Source organism: Branchiostoma floridae, chromosome 10 (assembly GCF_000003815.2).
Source record: "Branchiostoma floridae strain S238N-H82 chromosome 10, Bfl_VNyyK, whole genome shotgun sequence".
In the NCBI taxonomy this organism is placed as follows: Eukaryota; Metazoa; Chordata; class Leptocardii; order Amphioxiformes; family Branchiostomatidae; genus Branchiostoma; species Branchiostoma floridae.
Genome location: NC_049988.1, coordinates 11,263,310 through 11,291,175, shown reverse-complemented (window position 1 = coordinate 11,291,175; position 27,866 = coordinate 11,263,310). Strand labels below are relative to the sequence as shown.

The 27,866-nt window shown below is 42.0% G+C and overlaps 3 protein-coding genes and 1 non-coding gene across 6 annotated transcripts in view; 3 read left to right on the top strand and 1 right to left on the bottom strand.

Moving 5' to 3' along the window:
* LOC118424537 (trichohyalin-like) overlaps positions 1 to 27,866 on the top strand; it is a 565,429-nt gene that overhangs the window by 160,848 nt on the left and 376,715 nt on the right. The gene's annotated exons all lie outside the window — the stretch shown is intronic.
* LOC118424545 (kelch-like protein 7) lies at positions 70 to 6,401 on the top strand. 3 transcript variants are annotated; one of them, XM_035833154.1, is made up of 8 exons: positions 70 to 133; positions 607 to 1,363; positions 1,846 to 2,014; positions 2,606 to 2,733; positions 3,162 to 3,423; positions 4,149 to 4,353; positions 4,778 to 4,875; positions 5,224 to 6,401. In XM_035833154.1, exons 2-8 carry the CDS (start codon positions 722 to 724, stop codon positions 5,493 to 5,495), a joined length of 1,776 nt encoding a protein of 591 aa, XP_035689047.1. In that variant the 5' UTR covers positions 70 to 133; positions 607 to 721; the 3' UTR covers positions 5,496 to 6,401. The 3 variants fall into 3 exon arrangements, with proteins under 3 accessions (XP_035689047.1, XP_035689049.1, XP_035689048.1); XM_035833156.1 differs by having other exon boundaries at positions 78 to 124; XM_035833155.1 differs by lacking the exon at positions 70 to 133 and having other exon boundaries at positions 461 to 1,363.
* On the bottom strand, positions 6,291 to 25,935 carry LOC118424554 (serine-enriched protein-like). The gene is made up of 6 exons (XM_035833174.1): positions 24,100 to 25,935; positions 10,157 to 10,364; positions 9,072 to 9,301; positions 8,304 to 8,461; positions 7,788 to 7,913; positions 6,291 to 7,333 (listed from the first exon to the last, which is right to left on the bottom strand). Exons 1-6 carry the CDS (start codon positions 24,188 to 24,190, stop codon positions 6,941 to 6,943), a joined length of 1,206 nt encoding a protein of 401 aa, XP_035689067.1. The 5' UTR covers positions 24,191 to 25,935; the 3' UTR covers positions 6,291 to 6,940.
* On the top strand, positions 9,777 to 9,858 carry Trnas-uga. The gene has a single exon. It is a non-coding gene; the product is annotated as a tRNA-Ser (tRNA).

The window sequence follows — 27,866 nt, the reverse complement described above, 5'->3', positions numbered from 1 at the left end:
TTAATATATATGTTTCAGTATCGAAACTGAGGATTGAAATCGTAACATTTGATACAACTAAACACCCCCATATTTATATGGTAGGACCTACTCAGCTGTCCGGTTTGTCGACTTGTTCGCGAAGGTAACAAAGGTTTGACAAGTTGTTCTTATAATTTCCTCCGTTGTCTAACAACTTACAGTGTGTGGGATAAGCTTGTTGAATAGAGTTGTCGACGATCTCTTAACGTTTTCGTCAGACCCTAGGTTTCCTTTCTGGGTAGTCTTTATTCTATTTTAGTAGATCGTGATGGACGGCCACTCTCACGAGTATGGCAAGTCTACATGTTTACAGTTGCAGTTCTACTTTGACGGGCCTTCCTCGCCTTTCTCTTCGCCTCGACGGCTGCTACCCTCTCGGTCTCAACGCAATGGAAGGTCGAACTATAACGTTATATCCACAAAACGATAAAAGGTTTTGAAGGTGTTTGACTTACGTTACTAGTATCATATCAAGTTGAGTAGAGATTTGGATGATTCTGCATAACCCACATACAATGATAGGTCTCCATACAGTGGAAGTAACTGGTCATGCAACATGGCTTTGTACATTTTTCCTCGTCATAGGTCTAATTGATCTTCGGAAATAATGGAACACAGACATCTCCATGGAGCTCATGACTACATTGTGTAGCACACAGTGATTGGGTTCTAACGCAGCACAACAACTAGATCAACAAACATGTGTTCCTGCCATCCGGTGGCAAAACGTCACCACATGGAAGACGACGAACATGAGACCGCAGAAGAGAAACAACGTCGTCTAGAAAAGCAGTACTTCCAGCAAGCATCCTTCCTTACCCACATGAACAACCTTCGCAAGGAGGGCATCCTTTGTGATGTCGTCTTTGAAGTAGAGGGGAAAGAAATCAGCGCTCATCGCGTTGTCATCGCGACTTCCAGTCCTTTCTTTCAAGCCATGTTCACCTCGAAAATGTCAGAAGAAAAATCCAAAAAGGTCAAATTGCAGGAAGTTGAGGCGGAAACGATCGAGGCTTTGGTTGAGTTTGCCTACACTGCTTGTATCAAGATAACAGACAAAAACGTCCAGTCCCTTCTGTCTGCTTCTAACCGCTACCAGATCGAGACGGTGAAGAATGTATGCTGCAACTACCTTAAGGAAAATATGACCCCTTCGAATTGTCTTGGTATTCAACAGTTTGCCGATTATCTGAACTGTAAGGACCTGAGTGAGCAGGCAAAACAGTACTGTCATGAGAACTTCACGGAAGTGATTCGGGAGGAGGAGTTCGCACTGTTAGAGCTGCCAGTGTTGAAGGAAATACTGGCCAGCAATGAGTTGACTGTCAAGAGTGAGAATGTTGTGAGTACCATAAATACATGTACATGTACCATGAACATTGTTGCTAATGTGAACCTGGGCAGAATGGAGATGTAATTGTATTTGTTACTAATTTAGATTCCAAATATTGACAAAATCTCACCACCACTCTCTGCACCTGCCATAACGTTACCATTTGTGATCTATGCGCATGTTTTGATTGCCTTTGAACTGCGCACCATTTTGTGGCTCTCATTCCCAGCATGGTACTTAGGATTCCTCTACTCACTAATCGTTGACAATACCCTAAGAACAAGATCTATACTCTGAATGTGGGTAGTATATGGAAAATTAATGACCTGGGGAAAATGGAGCCTTCTGATTGGTCAACGTCGTCTAGCTATATGATAATAGTTATTGAAGTAAAGTCTTCTCTTTGGTTAATCATGATAGTTTCTCCAGTATTTGTAACATCTGATGATATTTTATGGATGTTGTATTCTAAATGTTTTTATTTTTTACAGGTGTATGATGCAGCTATCACCTGGCTGAAGCATAAGCCTCGTACAGAGCACACGGTGGAGATCATGTCCCTTATCCGCTTCAACCTCATCACGCGCTCGTACCTCAGCACCACGGTCGAGTCCGAACCCCTCCTCCAGGACAAGCCTGAGTGTCTCAAGATGATCATGTGTAGGTTATAAATCTATGTCAGCCCCAAGATAATTATATACTTTAAACAAAAAAAATGTATTTGTAAGAAGAAAATACCCCAGTAGTATCATTGTATCAGACTTAATGTGAACTCAGTAATTAGATACAAAATTCAAGCTTATTGACTTTTTAAGCCTGAATGTTCTTTACACTATTCTTTTCTGGGGGTTAATGGCAGGTAGTGTGCATGTGATTGGGACAAAAAATGCAATCCAGATGAAGCAATGATTCCATAATACCACTGATGCAGAATTAGCTATACCTGCATCCTTAAAGAGGTTAATCAGTCACATATGAGTAAGTTGATAGAATAATTCTTCATCCGTGACTCTTGAAATCACGTAAACACGTATCTCCAAATTTCCGGTGTCTGCTCAGTACACCTTGATCAAGGAATGGCCTTGTCTTGAGATTTGCATGTTTTCAAGAGTCACTAATTTAAGAATTATTCTATTAGCTACCTGTAGTATTAGAATCATAATGGTATGCTGACTGATACTATAACCAATAAAAAGATGCAGCACAAACAAGCCCACAAAGTTCCCATGTCTTTTGTTCTATCTCATACAGCTGGAATGAAGTACCACCTGCTGGATGAGGAGGAGCGTGCAGAGATGAAGGAACAGACGACCCTCCGTAAGAAAAAGCACGACTTCCAGATCGCCATGTTTGGTGGATCGGAAAAGTCCTGCTGCCAGGTAGGGGTGGAGAAAAACAATTGGTCGATTTGCGTCCAGCATGTCATTTTACACTTTCATTTAGTCTGATATGGGTAGAATAAAACCTCTTTTTTCTGATGTTCAATGGCAGTACCTAGGTTGAAAGTGTACAAAGATTGCAGTTAACATGAGCTTTTTAGAGTACACTCTCTCACTCACTCATTTGATCTCACTCATTCACTCACTCACTGTTGCTGTCTGGTTGATTGTCTTTTTTTCTCTATTATACAAGTAAGCATTCTCCAAATCAATAACTTAGCATCACCCAGCTGCTCAATATTGTAAGCAATAAAGCTTTGGTGCCAAAAAGCAGTCATACTTTTCATACATGTAGTAGGTTAAAGACTTGAATCTTCTAACCAATGAATTTCCTCAATTTCTTGTATTCAATATTTGACCATTTTCAGGTATTTGACCATAAGACCCACCAGTGGACAGACTTACCCACCATGCCAGAGAAGCGCAGAGACAGCCGTGCGGTTCTTGTTGATAAGAAGGTGTACATCATCGGAGGATCTTACCTGTTCCCTGTGAAGAGAATGGACGGTTACAACGTGGCTACAGGGAAGTGGTACACTACACAGGCTTCCCTGGACATAGCGCGGGATAGTCCTGCCGTATGCCAGCTCAACGGGAAGGTTTATATCAGCGGAGGGACAGCGAATCATGGTGGGATCCTTTATCATTATGATAGGCTATACCTTTTTAAAATATTTGAATATGTCCTGGAAGCTCATCTGTGTTGGTAGTAATCAAAGTACAATGCTAAACTTTCTTCAACCAAAGGTATACACGGATCAAACTACCACAGGCAACAGTGTCGCCTTCTTCAGGATCACTACTGATGACCAATCACTTAAGAACCTATTTGAGTATGAAATATATGATAAGCCAAGACTGCCTATGATTAAGCTATTTCTGATACTTTCCACAAATGTCCTTTGTTCAAATTACACATTTAAGTAAGTATGGTGATAAAATATGTAACTTTTGGCATTACCACATCTACTACTGTACATTAACTCTCATAATTCTGCCGGGTGCCATAATACCGCCACATGAGGAAGCATACATGAATTTAGAGTGATCTAAAGAGATGTACTAATGTAGCAACAGGGGACCTGATCATGAGGTATATGCACTTCAGATATTCAGGTATTCAAAGCAATCTTAAGAAGGCCTCATGCTTGCACTCTCGCATCCCTGACTCGAACATGGCACGGAAGTAGTCGCTCTCGGTGGCCAGCAGGTCCTTGTGGGTGCGGAACCGCTGCCGGCCCGTGCAAAGCCAGATGTCGGGCCGCAGTATGTTGTTTCGTGTGGAGGTATTACCGGTATGGCACCAGGTGGAATTATGAGAGTTGATGTTAAACCATGCATCATTTCTGTTGTAGGGATGTCAGGCATGGATCTAGTGGAGGAGTTGGACCCCGTCACAGAGAGGATAAAGAGGATTGAAAAGATGAGCTTCGGCCGCTATGAGCATGGGATGGTCTCGCTGCGGGGCTACCTCTGGGTGATAGGTGGCGCTTCTGGCAATTCCAGCAACCCTCAGATCCTCAGAAGCTGTGAAAAATGCAACCCAAAGTGGACCAAAAGGTAGGAAAAGTCTGGTGATTTGATTTCGTGATTGCAGCAGCAAGTTATGGTTGATTATTTAGTGCAATGCGTTTTCATTACATTGGTTCTTTATTTCTTATCCATACTTATTTCTTTTGTTTGATTCCTATAAATTATAATAAGTTAGTAAAGGGAGGTCTTCGTACAAGCTGGAGCTTTTGGCCTCCCTTGCACTGTTCCTTTATATTTCATTGTCATGTATTCATTGTTTCAAGTGCAAAACAAACAAACAAATAAATGAATAAACAAAGGGAGCTATCAATCAATCTTTATCAATTTCAGATCAATTTTGTAATTAATTTTGTTGTAAGTGCTATTGTTTCTATAACATGGTTGAATGACAACCAGCAAGTTGGGATGAATGTCTGTGTAATGTATCAACTGCTCACACTTTTGTTTGAAGGTGGATAGAGGTGGCTTCCATGCACCAAGCGAGGAAGGGTCATGCCGTCGTGGTGTTCAATGACAGCATATATGCCATAGGGGGGCTGTCAACTGACAGTAAGAATTCATCTTTTTCTTCATTATGAAAGTACTGGCTAAGTGGTGATGTTTATCTCTCTCACAACATTGTGTTGTTGGAATGTTGTTGATGTGTAGTCTACCACACTAGTGTCACTTTTACTACCCCAATGCCTTATCGATTTGTGATGGCATGTTTTGTCCCTTTAATTCTTGTTACAACATTTAAGGTGTCTATTTTAAGAATGCAGGCAATAAATGTTGTTGTTGTTTTGCCCTATCTCGTTATTTTTGCAGTCTGTAGAGGATCCATAAATTTACTTGCTATGGCCTAACCTGGATGTCTACAATTATTGAAATATTAAAAATTGTTGTGTTTGATTTCAGATGCTGTATTGGACACCTGCGAAGTCTTCTCACCTACAAATGGCACATGGAGCCAGTGTGCTCCCATGCCGTGGAAACTGCGCACCGTCCACGCCGCGGCCTTGGGTGATTCCATTTGGGTGGTAGGGGGGTACAGGGACATGGGTCGCCTCAGCAATGTGTTTGAGTACATCCCTGCTGAGGATCGTTGGCTCTTCCACTACAATACCAAGGCATTCCCCATTGCTAATGCAGCCATGTGTAAGATAGACACATGTGCTGTGGAGGACTAGGCATTAACTAGATCGTCAGTATCAAGTGTGTTATGTGAGATTTTAACCAAACTGTTTGATAGATCACAAACCTATAGTATCAACATATTTGTATCTCCTAATTTTGGGCATTTTCTTTTATAAACCTTTTTTATTTATATTCGACGTGTTCTAAAGGTTTAGCCTGTGTGCTATATATTGTGCACTAGAGGTTGCAGACTTTGTTAAAAGTCTGTGAATTCTTTATTATTCGAAATTAGAATCAGAGAATATCTGTATTATTAGAAAAAATCTATAAAACTGTGTGAATATGTATAGAGAATCTGTATTCTACTAGAACTATAGCTGCAAAGCTCTAAAGGTTTTCAGTAACCCATAGGGTTTGTTCCCTGTCCGCCTTGACTTATGGGACACATTCAGTTGAAGTGAAAACAATTTGTTTATCAGAAGACTGTACATAATGAATTAATTGATTAATGAATGGATGATTTGAAACATGATTTTGATAACTTTATTTACGAATTTTGATTGAAGTAAGGTGGGTGGCAAATTATTGCATAATAGCATAACACTGAATTTCTTTGACTTTATTTAAATTGCAACATGACAATACAGTATGCTGCACCATGCTGAATTTCCTTGAATTACTTGAACTGAGTAATGCTTTAATTGTATATATTCTGTTTTTGGCAATGCCTCAGAGGTGGAGCCTTGCTGTAGGCAATAGCCTGAATTTATTTCATGTATGAATCTACACCCAGTATGATACTAGTAGTAGGAAACAGAATACACAATAAACCATGCCATACACAAAGGTACAAAATGTACATCATGTTTTGACAAAATCCACAACTTGATGGGACAAATTCCAATATTATATCGACAAAATGATTAAATATGATGTCACACTGACGGAGCATTACAGCTTTCAAGGACACCTTTGTGGTTAGTTGAATATTACAATACTGTTATTACATTTTACGGAGTTAATAGAGACATATACACTATGTACAATGACGTTAGGAGAGCTTGCCTGCTCCTAAAATAGGATACAGTGAAACAAATTCATTTACAGTAAATATTGGTCACGTCTCTGCAATACACTTGTCAAGTGTCGACAAACCATCAAACAATGAGATTACACCTGAATCCCTAACAATTTCTTATGGGATTTCCCAATGTGTACCGGTCTAGTCCTTTTTATAACCTCCTTGTATTGAAAGAACACTTAGTTAAACACTTGGTATCCTGTGCTGCAGTTGGAGTCCACAGTGGTAGGGGGCATGTTGAGTGTTGAATACTGACTAGTCCTGTTGAAGTATTCAGTTCTCCAGCGTACAGCTTTCCACATTTTTTCTTGAAGGTCTCTCATTCATTGAGCGTCACTTTTCCTTCCCATGTCATGGTAAGTTCGCTTTGTTCTTGTCTTTCAACTGATTCTACCGCACGTGTTTCACTTGTATGTTCTAGAAGTAGTGCAAGCTCCCGTCATCATGGTCATTGCTGCTGTTTCCACTGTCCGATTCGCCGACGTCACTGTTGACGTCATCATCTAACCTGTCCGTTGACATGCTCAGTGCCGCCATTTGTGACGTCACATTGTTCCGCTTACGCCGCGGCGATCTCGCCGCGTTGCGCATGCGCATGGACTCCACGCTGGCAGGGTCCGCTTGGTACGCAAGCGCAGTAACAAGTTTTTCATCCGGGACAGTTCCCGTGGCCCGGATGTCCTTCATTAGTGTCATGGCGGACATGGAGTTGAAGTCTATATAGTCCAACAGTGGGGAAATGGCGGCCTTCACGGAAATGTCCGGGTGCTTGTCGCTGTAGCGGCGGGCCCAGCGGAGAGCTGCGTGGAACTGCAGAAAATGGAAGGAGAATATAATGTCAGAAAAGGCCTCATGAGTCAAAGTTAATTAGGTTGCACACAAAATATTACCACTAAGACTAACGTCACATTTCCAAACCGGGGCCCGGCCGGGCTATTTGTTGAAACGCAATATAGAAATGCTTCATAAAAATATTCACAAATAATGCTCACGACTATTCTCTTTACGCCTTGTGTAGTTTCTTTAGTGTCTTTTATATCATATTTTTTGTTCAGGAAAACTGCCCGGTCGGACCCCATTTTGGAAATGTGACGTAGGTCTAATTGGTACGCTGACAGACACTTAATATTGGTTTCCACAACTTCTAGTGCATGCAAACAGTTCAACCACATATGGAGTGTTACTTTGGGACTGTTAAATGTTACTCTGGGAGTGTTATAACGTCCAAAGTCGACGTCGCACAAATGTCAACTCGGTTGCTTACTTTTGTGACCTCGTCTGCCTGCAGAACATCTCGCGAGAGGACTAGCCTGACCACGTGATCAGGGAGAATGGCAAAAGGCGCCTGCGTCAACACGTCTGTGGCGTGGTCGTCTACAAACTCCAGCACCTGTTGAAGAAGACATTAAGGTCCATAAGCGTTTTGCAAAGTGTCTGAACAACAACATTTCGAAACAGACTATTAGCATAAGCCAAAAAGCAGTTACTCAAGTAACTGGATATGAGTTTGGAAACGGTCAGACGTTTCAGACGCCAGCTTTCGTTAGTGACACTGAAATGATCTGGGAGAAACTGGTGTTTTATACCCTAACTATGAATGAAAAGGTGATGACAATTTTGGATGTCAAATAGGAAACAAGGTAAGACAAATCCAGGCTGAAGACTATTATCATATTTTTCACTGTTCAAATGTTTCAGTGTGCAGAACTAGATCTAAATGCTTTTTTTCGAATGATCCCTAAAAACTACAACTTAAGTTTTCCGTGAGTTTTTAACCTACCTTTTGCATGAGTGACCTCGTTGACTTGAAGTGCACATATTTCTCCATAGAGCCCAGTAGTGGACAGACGGTGTCGAGACTGATACAGCAGTGTAGGAACCCGATACAGGCCCGCCGCAGTTCTTCCAACCCGTAAAACTCGGCAGCGTTCATCAACCCTACGAGAAAAATACAAGAATTGAAATTGCAATGTGATTCTACTTTATTGACGAGAACAAAGTTGCTGTAGTTGAGAATTCCAGCCAAACATGTTTTCTTTCGGCAAATGTTTTGATTTACATAATAATGATTAGTAGTTTCTACCAGACTGACTGCGCTGGTTGTTATAGGGAGAATAATTTGCCAGGGTAGTTTTGCTACCAGATAAGTTTGCCAGCCGTGCAACATTAACCTTAGCGTGGACTGACTCCCCTGACCAATTTCCCGTTTTTTTTTGTGACGAATTCTACTACCCCCGTACCCCCTTAGGACGACCTGGTGGAGGCTAGGTAATAATATTCATCATATCATATAAACATTTAGATTTACACACAGCTTTTTCTTTATGGAAGGTCATTTTAGTAAAAAATAATGTAATGTAAGCATATCGCAAAGGTTGTTTAGGTTACGATTTTCTTATTCGTTTCCGCAAGGAGCTTTTATCATTGGTTTTCGGCCTTTCCCTTGATATGGTTTCCTTTCTCGTCTATTGGTCACCGCGTCTACTTGATGTTGATTGCTTTTTGATTCACACACACGCGCTTGGTTCATTGGTCAATTAGTCCTTACCAATGAGCGTCCTCGGCTGCAGTTTGACGCATCCCGTGTGGATGTACTCCATGAGGTCACGGAACACATCCGGGTCAAAGTCGGGCACCTCGATGACGTCAGGTGAGTTCATGTTCAAGTTGTCGTTGCTGCCGAGCTTGGAAAATATTCTAGCGAAGGAGCCCGAGTGTCTAGATGTCTTCTTGTTGCGAATCTTGGGAGATGTCAAGAAGAGTAACTTGTGGAACACCCTGCAAAAAAAGGAAATGTTAGTTTGTTTATTTGTTTGTTTTTTCGATCTCCATTAGACTTTACAGACGCAATATCTAAAAATAACGAACATTACGTTTGATTCGGCAAATGGCAACACGGCTTATCTTGACAGTTACTTCTGAAAGAGGATAGAATGTGTAGACTTGATATTGCGACTAGACATAAGTCAGCACTAACTATGGCTAACGTCACTTTTCGGAATTCCAAACAGGGGCCCGGCCGGGGTGTTTGTGGAAACGAAAAATAGACATGTATACGTAAAAATATACAAGAAAAATGCCCACAACTATTCTCTTTACGTCTTGTGTAGTTTGTGTCTTTTATATCATAGTTATCGTTCCAGAAAGCTGCCCGGCCGGGCCCCGGTTTGAAACTGTGATGTAGGCCTTATAATGCGATATGTTATGGAAATGACATGGACGATCGTGCAGATGAAAATTAACATTACAACAGGTTGTCGTGGCCGAGTGGTTAAGGCGATGGACTTGAAATCCATTGGGTTCTACCCGCGCAGGTTCGAATCCTGCCGGCAACGTTCATGTTTTTACTTTTATTTGACATTACGTTAAGCCTACATGGTATCAAAACTGACAATATGACACCTTTTTGAACCATTTGTGCATGAACGACAATTTAGAGATAATTTCATCAAAATACGATCATGATCTATGTCCCATTGAATGAATGCATGAATTTGCATGTTAATATTTTGCGGGAAATAATTTGCATGATAATGATCATATATTGTTACGTGCGCTACGGAAACGCAGTCAGAATGACTTTGAACTGCAGGCAAGGACCTCTAGCGAAATAATTGTGAACTGCAGCCGCACCTGCTTCTCGCGGCGAGGATTGCCCTGATGCCGTACACGGGCTCTCGCTCCTCTCCCGCCAAGAATGTGACGTCATACAGCTCCGGCATCGTGGCTAACAGTTTCATGTCCTCGGCTAGGCCCGACTTGTTCTCAAACCGGGAGAAACCCTCGGGATCGTCTGCAAACCCGGGAGTTAGGGAGTCCTGCGTCCCGCTCTCACAAGTACCTGAGTAACGACAAGAAGAAAACACCATCAGTAGATGTTGTACACGACAGTATGTGACTTGATCGTACCACTGAAGAAGCTAGCCGGCCGGTGTCGTCCTTTGTCTGGAAAAAATGTAACAATCGTATCTTCTACCAACCTCTTAAGGTGGACGAATAGTCGCAGAACGCGCACGTGGTATGCCTACATTCCAAACCGGAGCCCAAACAGGCAGCTTTTGGGAACGAAAAATACGATATCAAAAAGAGAGTCATGGACATGATTTGCGACATTTCTAGGTATACATTTTCATTTTTCGTTTCCTGAAAAAAGCCAGGATCGGGGCCCGGTTTGGAAATGTGACCTAAGCATTATTAGACTCGAAGGATAAGGATCTCCGGACTGCCAAGTTTGCATTACATCTTACCGGCCGTTTATTATGACATTGTTAACGTTATCTGCCAATTTTACAAGCCTGGCAGAAATTACACAAACGTAATTAGAGAGATGTCCAATTCAAAGTGGGGGCATGTACTGTACATTTAAAATTTACCACTTGGACTGCTTGGGAGGTCATACGTATGGGGCTATGGCACTGTACATGTGTTTGTTCTTGTTATCTTTTAAGTCGGAAACATTTTGGCAGCTACTTTTATGACTTTGTTTGGTTACCACACTGCACTGTGACAGAAAAGGTTGCCCGGTACCAGTTTTGCTTTACACAATAAGAGGTAAGACCTCACGTATGCTGTCAATCATAGAATGCATATGATTCGCAGTAAATCGCATAAATTCATGATATGTTTAAGATCTTAGCACTGGAACAAAACGTTGACCTGTCGGCAGGGAAAATTCGCGGTAGAAAAAATGCATCCTTTGAACCCAACAACTAGATTAGGAATAAATGAACGCAGCTTTCCAACTCTAGCACTAAACGTGCCGCGTCGCACAGAGTTCATACACTTGATCATTTTCTCCTACATTATGCATCAAAACTATTCACACGCCACGTCGTTTGGTCGTAAACTGCCCACGTAGCGTTTCACTCCAATGGCAAACACGTCTCATAGTGAAATGAAATAAACGGAAAACATTATAGACCATTAGTAGCTGACTGCACGCGTTTTCTTGACCCAGTTAAGACCTTACCTTCCGGACGATTAAATGCTTTGTTCGCGCCGGTTAGACCTTTCACATCAGCGCTGCGAAGAGTGGGCGACTCGCGACTAACACCTCCTGACGACGACTCAAACTCAACATGCCTTCTTCTGTTGTCTCTTGATGCAGAATCGTCAGAAACGGCGTACTTTATCCACGACATCCCCTCCATACCTTGGAACACCATGCAACTTTTTCTCCCGCTCTCTAAACTAAAGTGGTGGTTGTAAATCTGTTCCCTCTCGCTGTTTGCCGCCTCTCATTGTATCAGCACAGACGATGAAAAATTCATAAGGCCGCTTAAATCAATGAAACCTGCCTGCGATGCGTCAGCCGTCCGACAGTTAGGATTTATTTTATGTCTCGTACGTTGTGATATTGGTTGATGGTGAGCATGTAACTTATAGGACAGCGTGCATTTTCTAGGATATTTTGCTTCTGATACTATGTGGTCGGCCGTGTGTACTTCTACTTAATAGAAATCAAAGTTCACTTTGGAAAATAGGCAGGTGTTAATGTTCACAGGGCACGGCGATATCTGCACGTTGTCGAAAGCCACTTAGTGCAGCTATGTCCATAGTTGCCTGGTGCACACTCACTCCGTATACTAGTAGTGTCATGCGTTTATTATACGGACTGAATGGCTGTTAATTTAGTTCAAATTGTGCTGCTATGTTTTCTCGATCTCAGGCTATAATATGGAATCTTTTACTAAAGGGGGAAAACAATCATTAAAAGTTGCAAACGCTTCGATATTTTCTTCAATATTTTTGTGCCATTGAAAGTTAACGTTTCCTCGACCTTTGAATCCGGTAGCAACATATCCCCTAAACAACATATGTTCAAGAGTTCTTAGGGCCCCCCTACACGACCTCGCTATACAATACCCGCATGTAACTCTACAATTTGCGATTTTCCACGAGGCGGGAACACACTTTTCTACTGCACCTGCAGGATTTCTAAATAGTCATGTAAGCGTGTGATGTGGATTTTACGGAAAGTAAATCATTCAAGCGGATTATTAAGCCCTTTTGACTCGTAGAGTACCGCCTATCAGTTATTTTTGACACGTAAAAGAGCATTATGTGCACATTACATGTGGTGGTTCGCGTGGGGAGGGGGGCGTGTATGGAGAAGACATTTCATGCACGATTTTTCATCGTAGTAAAGCCATAATCACGCCGTTAGGACTGAACACTAGCAATTGTATCTCCGCACAGAAATATGCAATTTGGGCCTATATTCCGCCAGATGGCTGCAACTAAATAGACTTTGTCAGGTTGAAACTGCTTTAAGAAAGCATTTGGATCACTTCATATTAACCTGGTGGTTTTGTCTCGAAGGCCAAAAGCGTTTTTTTCGGCAAGCATGGAAGAACATATCTGCAGATTAAGTTTGATACTCATTCTTCTTTATACTTCTTCGTTGCTTCGTATACATTGAATGCCACCCTCGATTGAAAAAAAATGTAGGGACGTTCTACTAAACTAAACGCGATTTGTGCTAACCCAAGAGAATGGAATGAGAGAAGGAGGGAGAGAGAGAGCGAGAGCTATCTACGAAAAAGTGAGAGCTTGGGGAAAACTATTTCATTAACATGTGTTTAACCACCATTATACAGATCCATTCGACCAAGGAGGTTATATCAGATATAACTCCTTGATTCGACTAAGAATGTTGTTGCGAACGTCAACAAATACGTTTTAGATAAAACGCCATCTTGCTGCGCGCTGTGGTCCTGCAAAACAGTTCTTTTCTCCCTGACTCAACCAATGCCCAGCACTCCACCTTGCATAGCCAATGCACAAGAATTTAAAGTAATCCGTCTCCTTGGTGACCGAAAGTCCTCAAGAAGAGAGCGTAGAGCGGCTGACTTGACAAAAGTACGGCTCAGCAGAAAAAAATGCGAGACAAAAATTGTGTTTCCTCCACGCTACAGTTCTGCCAGTAGAGCTGTCAACAAGCGCTTTACTTGGACACAATGGAAACTTCGCCAAGCGATCAGTGTACAATCCTCAGTACGTGACAACGTTGTAATCTGCTTAAGTAAAGTACGGTGCTAACAGAAGCGAAGGGACGCTACATGGATGTGTGTTTTTTCCTAGGGTATTTCGTCATTTATAAATCCAGTTTTCAAAATTGCGAACAACAAAATTACCTCCAAAATGATGCAGATAGCAGGTGTAATTATAGCCTCTTAGGACGAACGTCCAACGAAAAGAAAACCAAGAAAGACATCGGTCATGTTTTAAGAGAAATGCTTTGCAAAGAAGATACCGTATCATAGTATCATATACACTGTAGGAATACAATAAACACAACAAATCCGACGATGTGGCAAAAACTCCCCAGTAATCTATATGCAGGGCAACATATGAAGGACAGGACTCGGGGGACTTTTGTCTCTCTCGGCTAATGTCGGATTACGGAGTTTGCCAAGATTTACCGAACTTAAGAGGCATTGCTCGGTTCTTTACAGTAATAAATCTAAGAGGTAAACAGTGAAGTAGAGTTGTGCCAGGAATCTGTATAGCTAAAGTTTACCGAAAGATACCAGGAATCAGTTCAGACAAAGTCAGAGGTATATTTAGGCGCCACGCGTGTGGTCCTAGCTGATTTCGCCCCTTTGTTAGTCTATTTTGAAGGTAAGAGGTTTAAGCGTGGGTATTCTTAGTCAGCATTCTCCATTGAAAGTGTGGAGTATGATAATCCTCAAGCAGTTGTTAGAGGTCTATGGAAGATCAGGAATTTTTATTTGTTGGCTTGCACTACTCTTATAACATCAATTTACATCTATTTCAATTCCTTTCATACTCTAAGCTTTTGTAGTAAATTAAAGTGAAACTAGATCTTTTTTCTTCACGTTTGAAAACCGTTGCCATGGTTATAGCTTTATTGTACACGCTGTCACCGGACACTGTCTTTCCCTGTCACATACGGCCCATGACAACTCAATTTAACCGCATCTCTTTAGAAAACCTGCCTGTCTCCTCTTTCCTCAGTACCATCCGCGATGGGGGTTCGATTCCATCCATCCATGGAAGCGGCCAAGTGGACACCTAGCTAGTATCCATAGCAGGCTCTCTGAGCCTTCGTCTTTTTTTTTATCAAACTACACTTTTGCTGTCCATTTCTTTTTGTATAGGGTCGCTTGTACTGCCGGCCGGTAGGCTCCATAGCAGGCTCTCTGGGCCTTCGTCTTTTGTTTGGCTCATAGTACACTTTTGCTGGCCATTTCTTTTTGTACTGTGTCGCTTGTACTGCCTAGACACCTAGCGCTTATAGGGCGAGCGCACTACGTCTAGGAAACAGATCTAGATCAAATTGGCAATAAAAGTCGGAATTAATTTTGGACTTTCTCCGCTACTTTTGTTTGTGGAAGTGAAAAGATAATCCATGTGGTCGATGAGCTTAAGTTAACCTACTGTCACTGGTAAATAGATGGAAAAAGTGTGGTTAACCCAGATTTAATACCGCTGGTTAATTACTAACAACTAGCGACCAGACAAAATGGCGCCATATATATATACAACTGTTCTTTTGTCCAGCATAGAGATACATGTGTAATAAAATGTGCTAGACAAGAGAGAGTCTGCGAATAAGACGGTAGAGACTGATATGATATATACATATCGTAATTTCCTGTCAGAGAATTTAGAGTAGGTTTTATTTATTAATGATTTCCTGTGGTTACGTTAGGATTATTTCTAACTAGCGGCAGGTGTTTGTATACGAAACACAAGTAGCTGATGTCCGAGCGGATTATATCTAAAATGTGAAAGATTCCCTCGAAACGCTACAGCAACCGTCCCACCCATATGGTGCATGACAACTCACGTTAGCATCAAGTAACGCCAGACACCGAGATTTCTTACTTCTAAGTGGACCTCATCTGTCTCTCTCTTATTTAGACACTCTCAATATCTCGATATTTGAGCCGTCTGTTTGAACACGACACTGTATGCCACCGTTTTGCTGAATAAAGCTATGTGCAAAATCAGATGGGCTCTTTGAGTATTCTTTGATAATGTAGAGAGAATATATACTGTATAAAATGCAGTAAGGCAAAATTATAATCTTATAAGACTTCATTCTCACTGAATCGCACTGTTGAATGGGTATGAATATTTTGCACGATAAAAGTCTTTTATTCTAGATTTCTTCAATCTCATTGTATGAGAACTGAACGCGATTTTGTAATTACAAAAACGATCGCTAATGTTCCTATCACTACTAGCCTTCTCGTATCGGTGTTCACTATTTGCTGGTGGGTCCAGCTCAATAACGTATGCCGTATTTGCAGTGTAAAATGTTACCAGATTTCCCACTCCGGCCACACATGTTGCACGACAGTTCGGTTTACCGCGCCGTAATCTGAAGACCGATAAAAATATATTCTACAGGGAAAGAATGCCGAGTTAGCTCCCCATTCACAGGTCAGGTTTGAGCCTTCGGGATCGAATATCCAACAAAAAGGGCTCCTGAAGTCGGAACTTTCACACCACTCACCGTCTCTCTTTAAGCCCGTTTACGCCTCTAATTGCCTGTTGAGCCAACAATTGATGCCCCATTGACGCGCTAAAAACGCGAAATAGGATCCCGAACCGCACTGAAAGGACATTGGTCCTGCTCTACCCTCTTAAGGCCGAGAGGTCGATTAAGGTGATTGCACTCATGATGGGAGAAAAATAGGCAGGATATTGCTAATTCTGTTTCCAACTGACCATAGGACGGATGTCTATGTATCACTGTGCATTGGCTGTTGGATTGGAACGAAGGGAGCAAGAGCACGGAAAAATATGGCTGGCTTTTCGAGCATTGCGTCAAGAGTTCTGTTCTCACCAGTGGAGTGCTGCCTCTTATGATGTACTCGCGGCGTTTTCAAGGGTGACATGGTCAATAAAGACAACTGGTGAAAAGAAACGCGAGAGCCTGAGAAATGTTCCCCTCTTGAAAAATCGTCGGAGCTATGAATGAAATAAAACATGGCCGACAGCTTCTTCTCAGAAAGTCAGAAAATACGTTGCTTTTGAGCGAACGTATACCGTGTAGAATTTCTAACATAAAGTACAAAGGAGGCATAGCCTGCACCTGTGTCCTTTCTTAAACTAACAAAAAGCGGGCCCTTAGACCATGAAATCATGAAAACGCTGCCGGCACGTTGTTTCTTACAACATGTGGATACAATTGAGATATATAGCAGTTCGAAAGAACGGCAGCAGAAATAATAGCTGAAGAAAGAAAGAACGATTTTTACTCTTTACAAAGAAAGGCGGTGCACGCTCTAGTCATTAAAATTAGAGGAGGGGTTGGGTACGTGCTGCCAAATGTGCCCATAGAACTCAAACGGCGTAGAAATGGAAGATAGATGAGTTTTGTGGCGGCTGAAGTGTTGAAGTTGATGTATCGGTTGCAGAGGCGCCAATCTAAAGTTTCTATTGTGGCTGTAGATTAGAGCGTGCAGGAAACACTCGTGCCACCATCTGGCGGAGGATCCTGCAGCTTTGAGCGGAGGGGACACGCACATTATGGGCACATCAAACGGGAAGGAGAGGAAAATAATTAGACTGGTGCAGTCTGGTGGGATAAACTGGATTGAGATGATATTCAGGAGTCAGGAAATATGATAAAATAACGCTTCCTTGATGTAACAAAGTATCTGAAAATACAGCCACAAAAAATCAACAATGATGGCTTTAGAGGAGAAGTAATGAGTTTTGATTTAACAAACGTAATCTTTATGAAAAGATTTTGAAATCTACATCTGTATTTTTTTTTCACAGTCGTATGCATCTGGTTTTGGGAAGCGAACAAAGTAATCTATTCCGAATGTAGCATCTTTTGACACACTTTATGTTGACAGTTGAACCCTTGTAATATGTGGAACCAAATCATAGGACCCCATAAAAGCACAGGGCACACATTGATTACACAAAGCATGTGATCTACAGGTCATCTTTTGGTTTTCCTTTCCAGCTTTTTTAACACTTTAAAAATAGATTGAGTTACAAACAACCCTGCACCAGCCTTTGAAAAGTTGTGCTGTAGCACAATTATGTAACACCTTATGTTTGACTTGTATGTCATTGAGGGCTGGCTTCTAGCCACAAAGTATTGAGGCAATTGTATATGCTGAAAACACATGTCTTTATTCTTTTCCTATTTTTACCCCACCTGCGTGCGTCTCAAAACATTCGCTTCGCGTCGGCGATGCTTCTAGAGTCACTGAAACAACATATCCCTGAATTCGGCACCTGGTTTGGACAGGGCATGAACTTGGTCGACTTTTAAGCCATTTTATTTGGGCAACGAAGTGAAGTGGCCAACGTGACTTTGTGCAGTATGCAATCATTTCTCTCGCTGCACTAGGTATAGAACAAAGTAATGTTATTTTTCTTCTTATTCGCATTGAGTCTGCGAGGTTTGGGGTGAGAATTCGAAGTGCAGATTAAAAGTATATGGCACTAGGAAACGTTTTAGACATACATTTCTAAATGCTCCGTAATCTTCGGAGACATGTGAAAGTGTCGCATTTATCCTTTTGTTGTTCCTTACCGGCAGATGCACAATAGACCACGCAAAACATCTAACTCGCCCGTATTTACTTTCTTGTCTGGCATGTATGTATGTTTGAGGAAAATGTCCCTCAACCTTTCTACTATCAAGATCAAGATATCAAGAAAATCTTCGCTCCATCTTTATCTCAGGCGTTGTTCGAGCACGCGATATACTATTCACTCCGATCGTTTGCATGACTGCGTTTGTTTAAAGTTAAGGGCCCTACTTTATCTTATCACTTGGACATACAGACATATGGGAAGATTCGTGAGATTAAGAAAAGTAACATTCTTGTTTGAATACTTTTGTTGGCTATTCAAGTACAATTAAAGTACAGGAGAGATTTACGTCTCTGATCTATTATTGGTAGTGCTGGTAGAATAGTAATCTTTCAAAAAATAAATGTCAGGAAAGTAAAAGAAAATAGTCACTTTGACATACGGATACATTGTAAGATTGGTAAGATTAAAGAAAGCAAAATCCTTTTTTGAATAATCCTTTTAGGTATTAAAATTTAAGTAGAAAACAAGTTAAGGTTTTTACGTTTCTTATAAATATGCAATGCAATAAAATCTAATCGTGTGATGTTGGAAGTGCTGGTAGAGTAGGCATCTTTTAAAATGTAAATTGCAGAAAAGTAAAAGAAAATTGTTTTTGTTAACCCCTTCGTTACACATCTAAAGAATATAAATACTGAAATGAAAAGGAACACAGTTCTTTGACATGAAGTGTGCAGCTGTGCGCGCTGTGTGTGTCCACGTGATTCCACGTTGTAGTCTTCGCTTTCAATTTTCATCAAAACGTTCTGCGTCTTCAATCATCATGTCCGGACGGCACACGTTTCGCGTGCACGACTCAGCAGATGGTGGGAAGTTGAAAACACGCCGGGAACAAATAACGCCAGGACATTTTGCGCATGGTCGCCGAACTTTTTGCGATGATCACATTCAGAGCATAATATCAAATAATACATAACGGAGCGGGTCCTAAATTCGCCACTGTACCCTAAATTCGCCACTTTCGGTGTCATTTATTTTTGAGGTGAAACTTTTTATATAACCCCAATACATAACTTGCCTTTTGTATTTCATTTTTGAAAATATGATTTAGAAAAAAAAGTGGCGACTTAAAGGCCCCCTCCGTTACATGTATCAAGTATTCGTCTGTTCGATGGACATGGATTTTGGTCGATCTTGTTGACCGACATATCAAAATAATGAATCTATCAGATAGTTTTCTTTTAAGTTATTTGTTATAGCTAGAACTATGCACCTTCTCAGATGAAGTGCTTTAAGCGGCACATTCCAAAGAATTCCATGCAAACTATTTTTTGCCATTTTTTCACCTGTTCCAAACATTGCAAATTGCACTTTTGAAGCTACCGAACTGAAATCTTTTAAAAGTTTCTTTGGCGCAAGAGAGTGTACAGGTGCAGTGTATTGACCGTTTGCGGTGCTTAGAAGAACATGTTTATTGTTTGTACGCCGTTTTGGAGAATTAGACAATGTTTGCACAAAAGATTTGCGAAATCCTTAAACAGTGGTCAAAACATTTAGAGCGCTCTTGCATTTGTCGATCGAACTGTCGATCGAAAGTCAATTTTGTAGTTTATCTTATTCCTGTTTGCAGTAAACTTTAAGTATCTACGACTGCACATATGGTCACTTTTGGTCAGTACTGCTCAAAAGATTACAGATGCAAGTTGTTTACAAATGATATATGGACATCAAAGGTGTGGGACTACCTATGGATGGCGCCCATTTTCTTTTTTGTGGATACTCGATCTGGATTTTTGAAGTGTCGGTCCTTTTGTGTGTGAGGTGTCGTGGGGAGGGTAATTGCGCGGGAAATGACGGTTAATTACAGACGACCAACACGGTACTGAATCCAGCGGGCTGACCCGCGTTTCGTCACACACAACAAGGGTCTTTCCGGGGCCACGCTCCGATTTAGCGAGGTCAATTCGGGACCAAAAAGGGGGCACGGGGCCGGCAGAATTCCTGAACTGAAAGAATAGGGGCGGGACAGGGAAGTTCAAAGTACGCAAGGGTCCAATTTCAACCGCTTTGGCCAACGCTGACCACTATGACCCTTCTTTTTAAAATGCCGTATAAAGGTCTTGTGAGTACTTACGACCGGCTATACCACTGAATAGGGGCAATTTTCCCCACGACTCCAGACAAAATTGCCGGTGGGAGTGACACAATGCAAGGTCAACCACGGCGGTCAGAATCAAATGTTTTCACACAAATGCTGACCTCTAAAATGTAGGATCTATTGTATTGATTCTCCTGAGCAATTTGTACTGGGCGGTCTTCTTGAAGAAAAAGCAAACGTCCCGTTTTCCCGACGGCTATAGAATTGTAGTGGCGACGACTGTGTCTACCCTCAGCCAGAAAACCGTTATACTGGAAACGCCTATGTCAATTTTTGTACCAGTGCATAGAACAGAAGTTATCTAACACATCTAGAATTAGATCTTAATTTTAAGTAAAAAACCGTTATAGATTGAAAAGTGGGGTGCTATCACATTAATCCACTCTCATCATTTTAGTTAGAGTAGTGGTAAATATAGTTTTATTTAGTACTGAAAATGAATTCGAAAAAAGTGATGCGTTTTGGCAACCGTTATCACATGTAAAAAATGGTTTTCGATTGAATACTTTTGATTGTAAGGCAATAAATGAGATAAATACTTATAGCTTCATAGAACACATATAGACTAGATATAAATTTTAGTTATGTGCATGCGCTAACACACCTTTTACCTATACTTTAAGCAGTATGTCCCCAATATGGAAAACTCGTCGACAAATATTCTTTAGGCCAACAAAAGCTGCAGTCTGACTCACAATGCACTGAATTACAAGTTCGTAACCGCACCATTTTCACTGCCATGGGCACAAGGGTACAATGAGAGAGTATTTGCTTGTACAAAGACCCATTTAGCCTTGAAGGCGCCCAAGGTCTTGGTGAATCAATACTCTGTAAAGTCTGTTGTGCGGAAGATTGACAGAGTTCAGACCAACAGCTACCCTGGTAGGATGGGAACAAAGCTCTGTTGAATCCTACCGACCTTCACTAAAGGGTTGAAGGCCGTTTTCTACAGACTGTTGTGTACAGCATTAGAAATACAACTAGCATGGCAAGAATGGTATATTTTGCGCAATTTTCAAGAATCACTCATAGTATGCAGCTGTATTCTGTAAATGCACATCCTTCATACTAAATCTACATTTTACATATTTATGAAGACACAGCATTGTAAGTCAACCCCCAAAAAATTACATAATACGCAGAAGTTCAACCGTCCCACAGTCTCCCAGCTGTCGCAATAAGCCCTTAAGAAAGGAATGCGGTGGGTCGATTTTTACTCAGCTGTCGTGCTGCAAACTTTCCAGGGGGTATACAGGCTCAGACCTCTTCCCCAATATTTTGCCAGATGTCACTTTCCTCAGATAAAAGCAAATGTGCGAACCACCAAGAGCTGCTTGTTACGTATGCAAAATGTCGTTAAAATGTCAACAAAAGATGTCCAAAAGCCTGGCTAGTTTTGGCGTCATGTGTTTGTTTATGAGTGTTCTCCTTGTGAAAAGTTGAGTAGGGACTTGAATCATCTTTTTGATCCATTTTCAATTACTGCCTTTGTCAAGTTGGACTTTGAAATACCAACAAGTCTCGTACTTTTTATTTCAAAGGATGCAGAGTTCCGTACTGCCGGCTGCAGTTTGTTGGTTATGAATGAGTTCTCATAGTAGTTTATTCGTTCGTTTATTGGCGTTTAATAAGTTGATGTCGAACAAAGTTACATTACAACAATATTAATGCTACACAAACAACTCAAAATGGGCTTGATGTTTTTCATGATTTTTTTATGTGTATGTGTGTGTATGATACTATGAGAGAGGGAGAGAGAGAGAGAGAGAGAGAGAGAGAGAGAGGAGACAAACGCAGTGCAAAACGGCAAGTTGTGCGCGCAGACAGAGCAAATTGCCCTAAAATCAAAGAAAGCGTAGGTCAATTGAATAACTACGTACTATCATCAGAACAAAGAGTTGAAAATTTTCTCTAGCCTTTCTCAGAACCCGTTCTCAGTACTACAGGCTCACCCAAGCTCGATACCGGTTTAGTCAGTGAAGTAGGATTTACCGTTATGTGATGACGTCATCCGCCTACCCAGTCCTACTCTAACCTCACCAGATGTTTCTCTCCACGGCCGTGAATTTGAAAAGCAAAGAAACGGTCTGATAGCACCTTATGGTGGGCTTTTACACCGCCATAATGTTCACGCAGCGTAAATATTTGGTTTATTTGACAGTTTTACTGTTTTATGACTGTTGAGAAAGTTGTAGAATGAGAAATGGCTCCCTACGACTGCAATGACTTTCAAATTTTGTTATTACGTATTCCATGTTTTCACATGTTCAAACCTATTCCGGAGTCTGCGGGATAGAATTGAACATGGGCTCTGACGGAGGGTGTGAAATTTATGAGACGACTTAAAGGTCAACATCAGACCACAAATGTCCGGGAGTTGGCAGAGGTCATTCTGGTGGTCGCACAAGGTCATTTTATCAATAAGTCTTCCCATGGACCCCCGCGTAGCGGACATTTCCCTGGGACAAGATCAAGTTTCTTTTTCCCATGATTTTCCATGTTTTTAAGTTATTGTTGCACGAAGTGCAAACTTCTTAACGTGTATAAAATGCGTTGTGTCATGCTGACAGACCATAGTGCAATATAAGACCATATCTCTTGTCTTTAGTGACGTAATTCGAGTGTAAACTCAGACAGAAACACTTGAGTCCTGCGGACATTGAACTCTTGAGGATATCGACACGAAACATGACACGTCACGATGTCAGAGGTCATGTGTAGGGTCTGTCAGGAGTTGACAATGCCCATTGTTGCGGCACCCCGCTCAGGTGCATGACAAATCTCACCTGGTGCGACGTAAACATCCCCTGCCGCACTTGGTAGTGACGTCATCTCGGATATCGTTACAACACTTCGGGTACAATACCCCGACACTTTGTAGATGTCACAGGCGGTAGTTTTGTAAAGACAAACAAGACAATCAACTCCTGTCAAGTTGTAGAGATCCTCGTGAGAATGTTGTCTCAGATACTTCTCATGCTTATACAATATGTTCCCAGATGGCCAACTGTCTTTGCACATGCAGACAATGTTAATAACTGAAGAACACACTCCCGTATTCACAGACTTAAGTGTCTTAGTGTTGTTGTTGCAAGATTTTATTACACTGACGTCCGCGTGACGTATTCACGCCAATTCAAAGGGCAACTAGATCCTCTGTGTTTCGTAGTAGTCAATGTGAATGCATGTATTCTCGCACGTGTACATAGTACCTAATGCAGACCTCTTTTGAAGTCCCCCAAAAATGCATCAAACAATTGGAGCCATCGAAGTGTCCCAATCCTTCCGTGCCAAGCGCATATCTTTCATAGGTGTCAAACATACAATACGTGGAAATGTAGCATCACAATGTATATAATAGATCATATCATTTGCCATATCGAAGAACCCATTACCTGTAACAAATACCTTGTTATGATTACTTTCTTCTTGACACGAGATTGATGAGAAAATTTAATTATCCACAGGAAATTTGACCCACTTAAGATATCGCTGCGACGTCGGAACAAGTAGGCGTGAGTTCCTAGAATTGTTTTGAACGGCGCGAGTGATGCCCGTCATTCACTGTAAAATCCCCAAGACGTAATCGTCCGAAAAGTGTTATCTTTTTGGAGGGAGCTGGAGCGTTGAACTCAATTTACCTCATGGATCTGAAAGATTGGACCGATTGGGATATGACCGCACCTGACATTGCAACACGGTACCTCTTCAGAGATGTGAAACGTTTAGGTTCAGTACATCATTTAAAATCATGGAGCAACAACCACCACTCGCAACACATCAAAAGAAAGGCTTAACAAATGTATACAGGTATGGCGTTCCCTTAAGTTTACAGTAAACACTAAACACCCCCCGCCTAAAACAGAGACAACATTGTACTCACTTTCTGTGGAGCTACAATACGAGGAGACGTCGTCCATGGTGATACTGCTCCCGTCAGAAGTCGTTCTGGATGTGTCGCTTCTCACAGACATGCTCTGTCCTGTCGTCTGATCGATCTGTCTTTCTTCTGTCCCGAGGGAAAATGTCCACCAATGTTCGTCTGCAACTGGATACAGTACAGGTCAGTACTGTATCGTAATACCGTCTTGTAGTTTTGCAGTCTCAGAGTCTGCTCGTTGAGAACACACTGCAAATTGTACAATAAAATCTCGAACGCCTCAGCTAGCGTTGAATCGTACTGTTCCCTTCCACCATTCAGCTCTCTGTCAGAGTCTGTGTTCAGTTCGTTAAAAACGTGGGTTACGTGTCGCGAGTAGGCGGTGGCGGATCCGACTGGCTGGTTACGGTCGCTCTAGTTGTCGTCTGACGTTTGTGACTCCGTTTTCCTTACTGTGGTCAACCTCAGCTCTGCGCAGCTGTGTGGAAAACAAGGCTATAGTTCACCCACGCCTCACCTTAGCTCCTACGAACGGCGCCGTCGTCTCGTCGTGTTCTCAGTATCCAAACTGGCTTCTTGTAACGCGCACCCCTACACAGACGGGGTCACTTTACACGGGCCAATCACTCTATACAGGTCGGGACTGGTCCATTGGAAATGTAGGGGTGTGATACAGAGTTGTCGCCAACCACCTGTGGAGTGAAGTCACCGACCTCGCCTGTTCTCACAATACCTCAGAGAGCGAGGGATTTTATCAGACAAAACGGCTAAGCTTGGAACAAAAGCAGACTATAGTCCCTTCAGCGTCGCTCGGAGACAGAAAATTCCAGCACGGTAGCGTCCTTCCCGGGTGCCGGGCGATCTTTCCGTGCCCTGATGGTTAACGTCGTCGGCAGATGTCGGCAGTACGGCGGTCGCCTCGTTAAGTTCCGCCACACGCCGAGCGGCAGATGGCCGTAACGTCGGGCCGTGCGAGGATTGCCGAACCTTCCGTTTACTGTCTCTCCTCTCCTGCGGTGATGAACACTGTCCAACACCTGGGTGCACACTTAGCTACGCGTCCCAGAGTTCACTATATATTTACCCGGAACTAACAAACGCACACCTCCTACACTTACTCTCACACCCGGATAGATTCTTACGGCTTGCGATCAGACATACCAGCCCGAAGCTAGCCGCACGTCAGTGTTCTGGCCTAGTGAAGATGAAGTGTTCTCGGAATGGTTTTTCTTGCTCGAAGATGACTCACGGCAATGTACACATCTCCGACAGCTGGCCGCACTTTCTATTCCCCTATTTACACAGCAGGCCGGGACCTCGCCCGGTGACTCCTTTGCTCTATTAATCACACGGGACGATGTTTTGAAAATACGCCCCGAGCCTTTTAGTTACCTCCTCGGCGCAAGGCTGCGATGCGTGGAGATAGTTTCTTAGTGACGACTTGGTCCGAGCTGGTCTGCACTGCCTCGAACCACTCTGTCACCTTGTCGGAAATTGGTCGGATAATGATAACCAACAACGTTTCAGGAACGATAAGATAACTCCGAAGTAGGTCATCGCCATACAGGGTCGTTAAAGAAAACGTATTCAGGGTGAAAACCCCACGTTAAGTTGTATCCACACCTACACGAAGGTGTGTCGTCAGGTAAAATGTCTCGTTGCCACCGTGGCGGGATAAAAGAACGTCCAGCTCCCGTTAGTTAAGGGCTGTTCAGTCCCACACTTGAGTTGCAAGGCGAACGCACCATTGGTGGACTGCACCCATATCCGCTTGGCCGACAAGAGGGTTCTCTACATTCACAAATCTCATCATCTTTGTCCGCTGTCCCCACAAATTTGATCATCGAAATACAAGATGCCATGGTATCAACGATATCATCCCAGTGGCTTAACTAGCTGCAACATGTAATCTTTGGGGATAATTCTGATCCGTAAGAAGTGATTTGTTACCATGACACGGAATGGCCCCTCACGTGGATGTGCCCCCTCCTATCTTTCCGCGGTGTGCACAAGGACAATACTCACACCTCAAAAGCACTCCCCGCGATCTCCACAACCACTCACGACAATGTACCTGTCAAAAACGTGTTCTTGACATGGCCAAATAGCAGCCAAACACGGTCAGTCGTCTCTTTCGTGTATTGTCTAGGCCGTCTGTGTTTTATCCAATGCGTTAACAACCGACGTTATATTTTGTTATGTTGTAGACAACGTTTTAGAAACCATTATAAAACATTTATCGACCCGCTTTACTTTAAAGCTTTAGGGACATTCCGTCCAAATTTTCAGGGCTGGACAGTTAGGGTTAAACCATAATTTGAAGGAGAGGGGGAATTTTTTTAACGGTTTGTAGCTCTGAATGATTCTTATAGGTCATTATTTCACAGTCCATGCGGTGAGAAGGGCACACGCAAGGCGGAGCACGTCCGCAAATATTGTGAAACATGATCTATCTGTTTACGGCACAATTCTGTTAGGGACACTTAGAACATAAGCATGGTCTATTGTAGGGGGCTTATACACCGTACACGTGAGAAAAATATGTTCACGGCACAAATATATGGTTTCGGTGTGTTAATTCCTTGACAATATGTGCCACCCATCCATGTAGATTGGCACATTTCCGTAACGTTAACATTGTTTTCCCCTGTTTTGTACAGTATAGTACTTAGTAGTCTACTCTACAACACTAGGATTAAGTCTTCTCCCCTTTTGTTGTCGTCAGAGAAACGTACTTTGTGATCAGATGACCCATGGGTGACTTTTCTGCGCATTTTGTGGTGTAAGTTAACGGAACATTTCGCTGGCGTTGTGAAGTTTTACTGAACCGTTCAAACATAATACGGGCGGACCGATTTTCAGCGATGTTGACATGCAAACACCTTTGTTTATTGCCGTCTGTGATCGATTCTTTAATTGTTGAGCGATAACTTCTCAATTTCTCACGTGAAAAGTAGTGTTGTGTTTCATAGCATTCAGTGAACGGAAAAAAATATAGCTGGAGGTCTTTTTTACCAGGGTAGGTAGGGTCGGATCGTCAGATAGTTTGGCTCACGTCCAAAATTGTCGTTCTAGTTTCTGACGTGTCAGAAGTTTGTATTCTATTTATGTAGAATCGGGATACCAAATCATGAAGACTAGATAGTACCTAACAAACCATTAATGCATCTTCCTCTCGTAATAAATTGGGCTCTGGCAAACTAGTGATTACATTTATGGTATATAGTAGAGAGGACTCATTCCTCAGCTAACCGACATCTATCGCGTCGCAGTCTTCCCTTAGTAAGACATATGGAGCCGCATAGTTCCAGTTTCAGCCCGCCAAACCGGTTTCGTTGCTTACAACTTCTTCAGTGGCTAGAGGCTTAACGGATTACATTTATGGTATTTCTCGTTTGTTACACATTGAACAGAGATGCGATTATGTGGGAATGAGGAAACCTTTTCAAAGAGGCTTAATTGAGGTATGGCACAATAATTTCTGTAATTATTCCTTTATTAGCGTGGGTATATTGCGTCTACAGTTGCTTTTCCATTCTGCCAATATACACAGGGTCAATTGTTAAGTCAAAACAAACGATATAACGAGACATGACATGAGGGTAGAAAAATGCACTACAATTGAATTGATGTTTGTAGTAGCTCTATGATAAGAAATTAGTTTGACATATTGCTTAGCCAAGACATATAAGGCTTCTTAACCTTAATCCACGGAGTAGCTTATATCCGTTCTATTTAAAAACACTGTATATCAAGGGATATCAAGTCGA